The sequence below is a fragment of the Polyodon spathula genome, chromosome 43 (assembly GCF_017654505.1).
Source record: "Polyodon spathula isolate WHYD16114869_AA chromosome 43, ASM1765450v1, whole genome shotgun sequence".
Classification (NCBI taxonomy): Eukaryota; Metazoa; Chordata; class Actinopteri; order Acipenseriformes; family Polyodontidae; genus Polyodon; species Polyodon spathula.
The window spans coordinates 2,259,589-2,268,357 of record NC_054576.1 but is presented as its reverse complement, the minus strand read 5'-3'; the positions used below and the strand labels follow the sequence as shown (position 1 = coordinate 2,268,357).

The 8,769-nt window shown below is 48.8% G+C and overlaps 1 protein-coding gene across 3 annotated transcripts in view; it reads right to left on the bottom strand.

Annotated features, from left to right (window-relative positions):
- Nucleotides 1-859: 859 nt before the first annotated feature.
- Nucleotides 860-8,769, bottom strand: part of LOC121305465 (leucine-rich repeat neuronal protein 1-like) — a 9,734-nt gene continuing 1,824 nt past the window's right edge. The window contains exons 1-2 of one of the 3 annotated variants that reach the window (XM_041237106.1): nucleotides 3,865-4,081; nucleotides 860-3,375 (exon numbers count right to left, since the gene is read on the bottom strand). In XM_041237106.1, the coding sequence (XP_041093040.1) occupies nucleotides 1,090-3,291 (2,202 nt within the window). In that variant the 5' untranslated portion in view covers nucleotides 3,292-3,375; nucleotides 3,865-4,081 and the 3' untranslated portion in view covers nucleotides 860-1,089. Of the gene's footprint in view, nucleotides 3,376-3,864; nucleotides 4,082-8,769 lie in introns of those variants that run through there. The other 2 variants (XM_041237105.1, XM_041237107.1) reach the window with 2 other exon arrangements.

The window sequence follows — 8,769 nt, the reverse complement described above, 5'->3', positions numbered from 1 at the left end:
CCATTCCATCCCCTCACCACTCTCTGTGTGAAGAAGAGTCTCCTTCAGCAACATGACTAGGTAACCCATTCCATCCCCTCACCACTCTCTGTGTGAAGAAGAGTCTCCTTCAGCAACATGACTAGGTAACCCATTCCATCCCCTCACCACTCTCTGTGTGAAGAAGAGTCTCCTTCAGCAACATGACTAGGTAACCCATTCCATCCCCTCACCACTCTCTGTGTGAAGAAGAGTCTCCTTCAGCAACATGACTAGGTAACCCATTCCATCCCCTCACCACTCTCTGTGTGAAGAAGCGTCTCCTTCAGCAACATGACTAGGTAACCCATTCCATCCCCTCACCACTCTCTGTGTGAGGAAGAGTCTCCTTCCCTCTGTCCTAAGTCTATCTCCACCTCATTTCCACACTGTGTGTCTGGTCCTGGTTTCTGTGCTGTGTTTAAAGTTAACTTTGTCAACCAAGATTTTAAATCCCCCTAATTATGTTTTGTTCTTAGTTAAACTATATACCCTTAAAAGGGCACATAAGGACCTTTTTATTTGATTGTGTTACATGTTCCCATGTGTTGCTACAACTGTTTATGTAAGGTGTGTGTGTGTTGTTTTAAATTTTTATTTTATTTGTTACATTTTGACCACTTTTCTAAACTTTTAAATGACATTCTCTGCCTCAAGATGGCTTCCCATGTACCCGCATGGACCTCTGAGAACTACATTTCCCATCATCCTCCTGCTCGCTGGTATCACATGTACCCCCACGGACCTTTCAGAACTACAGTTCCCATCATCCTCCTGCTCACTGGTAAATCCATCTCAGTTACACATGTGAGCAGGAGGATGATGGGAAATGTAGTTCTGAGAGGTAAATTAAAACAATGGGGCACATGGGAATATGTAACAGTAATATATATATATATATATATATATCAGCCGATGAAGGCCTTATAGTCCAAAACATCCTGATAATTGATTTGTAATCAATTATATTACCTTTTTAAGTGCCTAAAATATCCTTTTCTTTTTTCGTTTCATATATATATATCTATCTCCTCATCTATCATCTTAATCTTTTTGCAGTACCCTAAGCAACTACCACATACAGGTCTTTGAAGTGTCTATCTGCACGGTCTGTGGCTCCAGGGCGCACTCTTTCTCCTTCTCGGTTTCGTTCTCCCACAGATTGATGAGGGGAGGGTAGAGTTCGTTCAGAGGGATGGAAGTGGTGTGCTGCATGTATTTCTTCAGGGAGTGGTGGCAAGCATTTTGCTTCATGCGCCGGCCCATGTAAAACACCAGCAGGGCCATGATGAAGATGGCGAACATAGACCCCATCACGGCTGCTAGAGCCACGTTGCCGGGCTGGGCCACTATCTCCATGGAGAAGGTGGCCTCCTTGGTGGTCACGTTGACGCAGGTGCTCTGGCTCTGGTGACCCCCGGCGGAGACCGACACGGTCAAGCAGACCTCGTACTCCGTCGAAGGCTGTAGATGGGTCAGGTTGTACTCTTGGATGTCAACTGGGACCTTTGCCGTGTAGCTGATGTGAGCGTTGTGGATCTTCATGGTGGCCGATGCCCATTTGGGCTGGTCGGTTTCGTGGGCAGGGCTGGGGCCTCCCGGGTACAGCTTCCACTCCACCACCACGGAACGGGCGTGGACCCACTTGGCCAAGATCACCAGGGCGCCCGTGGAATTGGAGGCTTCCGAAGCGTGAACGGACACTCCACCACCCCCGTCCACGTGCAAGGTGACGCTCCTAGTGTCCTCGCCTTCTGAATTCCACGCCACGCACGTGTACAGCCCGGAATCGTTGAGGCCTGCTTGCCGGATCTCCAGAGTCCCTTGCCCGCGTAGCCGGTGCTTCCCTGAAGCAGTATCCACCGTGACCTTAACCCCAGCAGGGGTGATCCAATAAAATTGGGGAGCCGGGTCAGCCGTCGCCCAGCAATCCAGGGACAAGGAAGCCCCCCTGGTTGCGTTGAGATGGTCTGGAAACCCGTCAGGGGAGATTAGGGGCAGGCAGGAGTTGGTAGACAAACCCCAGCTGTAGATGACCTCTTGGAGCTGGTGGCCGCTCAGCTGGGGCGGGGAGGCACAGAGGGTGATCTGGCTCTCCAGCAGGCGGACGTTCGCCTGGCTGCCGAACACGGACGCCCAGTTCGAGAGGCACTCGCAGCGGATAGGGTTGCTGTGGAGGCTGATCTCGTCGAGGCTGGGGAAGGAGGCGAGGACCTCGCGGTGCAGCAAGCCCAGGTCGTTGTTGCTGATCATCAGGGTCCGGAGGCCGTCCATTCTCCGGAAAGCCCCGCGGGCGACGAAGGAGAGCCGGGGGTTGTTTTTCACCTCCAGCTTGCCCATTTCCGGCAGGTTGTCGAACGCTCTCTCCTCGATGGCGATCAGCTCTTCCATGTTGTTCAGGCTGAGCTCTTCCAAGTGCGGGAAATCCTGAAAGTCGCCCGTCTGGACCTTCACGATGGGGTTCTTGTTCAGGTCCAGGAACTTCAGAGACGGGAGGGTCTTCAAGCCCGCCCTGGGCACAGCCGTCAGCTTGTTGTCGAAGAACGACAGGCTTTCCAGGTAGTCCAAACCTTTGAAGGCATCTGCGGGGACTTCTTTAAGCTCCATCCCAGCCAGGACCAGGCTGTGGAGCTTGGAGAGAGGCTGGAAGTTCATGTCCTTCAAGCCTAGGATGGGGTTTTCCCCGATCATAAGGATCTCCAGGTTGGGCAAAGTCTCAAACCAGCGGCTGTCGATGGCCCGGAGCCTGTTGGAATTCAGATGGAGCCTCAGGAGGTTGCCCAAGCCAGAGAACGCCTTGGGGCCGATGCTGGAGATGCGGTTGTGGTTGATGTAGAGCTCCTCCAAGCTGACCAGGTCCCTCAAGGAGTAATCAGGGAGGTCCTGCACTTGGTTCTCCTCCAGGTACAAGGTGATGAGTTGGGACATGTTAGCCAAGCCGACATCCCAGATCCCAGCGAAGTGGTTCTGGGACAAGTCCAGTTCGGTCAAGTTGGCCAGGTTCTGAAGCTCGAAGGTCACCCGGGAAATGTTGTTACTCTGCAGGAGGAGGACCTGGGTGTCCGCCGAGATGTTCCAAGGGACGCTGTTCAGCTGGAGCTCGTTGCAGTCCACCGTCTTGGCTTGGTGGTACACGGACTGCGGGGTGTACCAGGGGCGGGTGTCGCAGACGCACTGCAGGGGGCAGTAGGAAGGGGCGGTGCCCAGGACCAGACAAGCTGCCAGGAGCTGAGATGCCAAGATGGGCCACCCAAGAACGCTTCTCCTTCCCATTTCTGCAAAAGGTAGAGTGAGGGTTTGGAATTATTAGAGAGTCTTCCAAATGGAAAGCGTCCAGTCAGGTGTAATGGTAGCAATCTGCAAAGACAAAATAACACAGTTATTGTAGCGTCCACGGGGGAAGGTGACGTAATCACATACGAAGACATAAGCCCGACATACGCTCCTTGCTGAGGGCACCAAGCAATACAGTGAAATAGCTCACAGCAAGAGTTACCATGGCGATCACCCCTCTGTCACCCAAAGCCGCGAGAAACGGGACTTGAGCGAGAGCTCTTTTTATCAAACATCAATTTTTCATTTCATTTTGTTTTTTTATTTAACCTTTATTTTATCAGATAAGAAGACAGGAGAACAAATTCCCAATGCCAACAAACATAATAAATACATAAATGACACATTTATACACACGCACGCGTCAGACACGAGCGAATTCAGATTCTGATTAAAAACATCCTCTGGGACAGCAGGCTCCTAATTGATAACCTTTGCAATACAGTTCTGCCTCTTGCCTTCATACAGTACATTGATTTGACTGTAGAAAGTGTTTGATGCCGTGACCCTCACCAGGAGAAGCGGAATGATAACGGATGGAAGGATGGAAGTGTTTGATGTCAGTCTAATTCTGGGCCACAAGAGGTCACTGTCGTCCAACAAACGAGGCAGGCCGAGAACGCAATCAAAATGTACCGCGAGGTGGCCTCGCCGCTCTCGCCGCTCTCCTAATCTCACTGATCATGGTTTGGGGTTGGCGGATGGCGTAGCCCGAAAATGTATTTGACTACAATTATGTCATTTCAGCTGAATTACTCCAAAATTACTCCATACCAATGCACACTGCAGCAATACCACCGAGTTCCACTGAGCTCCTCCAAACCACTGCCTTCCCACTTTCTCAACCACTGAGCTCCTCAAACCCACTGCCTTCCACACTGCAGCCCAGCGTTTGCTTTCTCTAACCACTGAGCTCCTCCAACCCACTGCCTTCCACACTGCAGCCCAGCGCTTTCCTCTAACCACTGAGCTCTCAAACCCACTGCCTTCCACACTGCAGCCCAGCGCTTTCTTTATCTAACCACTGAGCTCCTCAAACCCACTGCCTTCCACACTGCAGCCCAGCGCTTTCTTTATCTAACCACTGAGCTCCTCAAACCCACTGCCTTCCACACTGCAGCCCAGCGCTTTCTTTATCTAACCACTGAGCTCCTCAAACCCACTGCCTTCCACACTGCAGCCCAGCGCTTTCTCTAACCACTGAGCTCCTCAAACCCACTGCCTTCCACACTGCAGCCCAGCGCTTTCTTTATCTAACCACTGAGCTCAAACCCACTGCCTCACTGCAAGCGCCTTTATCTAACCACTGCTCCTTCCACACTGCAGCCCCGCTTTCCTTATCTAACCACTGAGCTCCTCAAACACACTGCCTTCCACACTGCAGCCCAGCGCTTTCTTTATCTAACCACTGAGCTCCTCAAACCCACTGCCTTCCACACTGCAGCCCAGCGCTTTCTTTCTCTAACCACTGAGCTCCTCAAACCCACTGCCTTCCACACTGCAGCCCAGCGCTTTTCTAACCACTGAGCTACTCAAACCCACTGCCTTCCACACTGCAGCCCAGCGCTTTCTTTATCTAACCACTGAGCTCCTCAAACCCACTGCCTTCCACACTGCAGCCCTAACCACTGAGCTTTCCACACTTTATCTAACCACTGAGCTCCTCAAACCCACTGCCTTCCACACTGCAGCCCAGCGCTTTCTTTATCTAACCACTGAGCTCCTCAAACCCACTGCCTTCCACACTGCAGCCCAGCGCTTTCTTTATCTAACCACTGAGCTCCTCAAACCCACTGCCTTCCACACTGCAGCCCAGCGCTTTCTTTATCTAACCACTGAGCTCCTCAAACCCACTGCCTTCCACACTGCAGCCCGGCGCTTTCTTTATCTAACCACTGAGCTCCTCAAACCCACTGCCTTCCACACTGCAGCCCTAACCACTGAGCTCCTCAAACCCACTGCTTTCTTTATCTAACCACTGAGCTCCTCAAACCCACTGCCTTCCACACTGCAGCCCAGCGCTTTCTTTATCTAACCACTGAGCTCCTCAAACCCACTGCCTTCCACACTGCAGCCCAGCGCTTTCTTTTCTCTCCACACCACTGAGCTCCTCAAACCCACTGCCTTCCACACTGCAGCCCAGCACTTTCTTTCTTTCTTTCTTTCTTTCTTTCTTTCTTTCTCTCTCCAATGACTGAGCTACTGCAGCCCAGCACTCTCTTTCCCAGCGCCGAAGGAGGTTCCACCTCCCCTTCTGTCCACTTCACGCCTGACTGGGAAGTTCGCCTGTCCTTCACGGAAGGTGGCATGTGATTTGTCTGCCAGCGGTGCACTGAGCACAGCATCTTTTTCCACTGAGAGCCTGGGTAGAGTAAGTGAGGTTTCCAGTCCCTGGTTCTTCTAATAGATCTTCGTGATAAATGTTCAATGCAGGACCGCTGGCTCGTTTCAGCACGGTCCAAGTGCCTCTCTCACCTATGTGTCACTGCCACTCAGTATCACTGCAGCCTTCTGGTCATTTCCTCCACCAGACACAAAGCGTCACCTTCAAATGAACCTTCCCAAGAAGCATCGCTGAGAACAAAAATAGCCATTCAGAGATGCTAGGGATTATCTTTAAATTTCGACCTGCATAAAAAACAGTGCTGAAGAACTGAATGGTCTTGCAGAACCCCTTGGTAGAACGGATTTGCCAACTATGCCCTTTCTCTGTAAACTACAGCATTCAATCACCCTTCCAGAGTAACCAAACAACCCAGGGTATACCAGGGGAACAAGCCCCGCACTGGGGTATACCAAGGGAACACGCCCCGCACCAGGGCGATGCCAACCCCAGTCCAACCCAGAACTCGGCACAGTAGAGATTATCCGATCTTTGATCATCCGCGCTGTCCAATCAACCGGAACCCCCTGTAGTCACATGGTGCATCGCGCATGGTGTAGTTCACACCCAGCTTCTGCTGCTGAAACGGCTACGAGATTTAGCTGCCAAAAAACAGGGCCAGCAGACTGAGGCAAATGAAAGTTACAGAATTATTCATACCACCCAAAACTTCATTACGGTATTTCATCACCTTAAGTATAATCTCAGTTGCATTAATTTAAGGATTTGTAAAGCTTTGTACTGAAACATGCTTACAAACATACGATCGCACTATTTCTATCTAAGCTATATATCATATATATATATATATATATATATATATATATAGAGCTCAGACTTTCACACGACAAAAATAAATTCAACACGCTTTCAAAGTCTTTTGACACACTCCGAGAAAGATCGCTATAAAAGCATTTTATTTTATTTTTTTTATATAGAACTTTATTATTTTGAAGTTTCAGATTGCAATTCTTTATATATCAAGGCCACATATTTAAAACCCACTTCCTTATCCATGAGCAATATTATGAATGCTCCTCCCTTTGAAAGGAGCCCTCAGCATGGTTTTAAAATCTGTTCTCTTAGCTATTATTAGCAGCATCTATATTGGTAGTGGTGCTCACTCATACAGCAGCCTGCCTACATCTGTGACATCTTCTGTGTCATTCCCTTTTGTCTATATATAGATTTTAATAGGAATATGGGAGTGCAGTTGTCATGGCATCACAACCCTAGAAATACCTCCAATGCACACACAGCCAAAACAAACATTTTCACATTTAAAACAAGGACTCGAGGTGCCCCAGAATCACCTCTTTTTCTTCTCCAGGTTTTGTCAAAGGGTTGCTTTTCCCCTAGCATGCATTTCGCCCATTCAGCGTGACAGCGTTTGAGGCGCTTGTCTGATCGCATTAACAGGCTCTGGCGAAGACAGCCGCCTCCGGGGGCCTTCTGCACAGGGCCGCCTTGCCAGGCTGCCATGGCAACCGGCCACAGGCTGACAACACGGGGAAAACTTTCTCGGCCCGTTTCGTTTCTTTCAAAAAATATTGCTGATTTCATCATCAAAAATATCAAAAGGCTAGATATTGTCAGAGACAAATAAACAAAACAAACAAACAAACAAACAAAAAACATCTGTTTTACTAAACTGTATCAATGTTTCGTTTCCCTGATAACAATTCACGCTAGCTTGCCCTAAAGCCAAGTTTCAAACATAGTAAAAGCGCAACGAAGTGTAATACAGCACAGTGAAAGCTTTGCAAAGCACAGAGAGGTCTGGTAAAGTATAGGGAAGCATTGTAAAGCACAGAGAGGTGTGGTAAAGCATAGGGAAGCATTGTAAAGCACAGAGGGGTCTGGTAAAGCATAGGGAAGCATTGTAAAGCACAGAGAGGTCTGGTAAAGCATAGGGAAGCATTGTAAAGCACAGAGAGGTCTGGTAAAGCATAGGGAAGCATTGTAAAGCACAGAGAGGTCTGGTAAAGCACAGGGAAGCATTGTAAAGCACAGACAGGTCTGGTAAAGCATAGGGAAGCATTGTAAAGCACAGAGAGGTCTGGTAAAGCATAGGGAAGCATTGTAAAGCACAGAGAGGTCTGGTAAAGCATAGGGAAGCATTGTAAAGCACAGAGAGGTCTGGTAAAGCATAGGGAAGCATTGTAAAGCACAGAGAGGTCTGGTAAAGCACAGGGAAGCATTGTAAAGCACAGAGAGGTCTGGTAAAGCATAGGGAAGCATTGTAAAGCACAGAGAGGTCTGGTAAAGCATAGGGAAGCATTGTAAAGCACAGAGAGGTCTGGTAAAGCATAGGGAAGCATTGTAAAGCACAGAGAGGTCTGGTAAAGCATAGGGAAGCATTGTAAAGCACAGAGAGGTCTGGTAAAGCATAGGGAAGCATTGTAAAGCACAGAGAGGTCTGGTAAAGCATAGGGAAGCATTGTAAGGCACAGAGAGGGATGGTAAAGCACACAAGATCTGTGCTAGATCTCACTTTTACAAGGCAGGTGCAATGCTATATAGGTCAGCTGTCGCGTCGAATTATTATTTTTTTCACGCAGGCACGTTTTTTTTTTTTTTTTTGCAAAGATAAATATTAACAGGCCCTCACATTATGTTAATTGAACGCTAATTCAATTCAAATACATTAATGTTTTGTTTTTTTCACATTAATTATAACTTGCCATTAATTTTGTTCTACAAATAATGCATATTGACTCTACCTCCTTTCTCAGGTCAATCCAAAAATATTTTCAAACCCTCACTGCTAGTTGACCTGAGCTGAGCGAAAAGCCTCCATGCAATGTGAGTTGGCGGTTCTTTCCCAGCAGGCCTTGTGGCTAAATTCCTTTATAAAACGAAAGAATGAACACCAAAATATATATAGGGGTTTAATTCAGACAAATGCATTAAAAACCCATGATTTACCCCCCTCTCCCCTCTGTGATTCCCCTGCACAGCTGCTCAGGAGAGCTGAAGGTTCAGCGGGTGTCCTCTGATCCCACGACCGAGCCAGCTTCCTCTCCTACACCCAG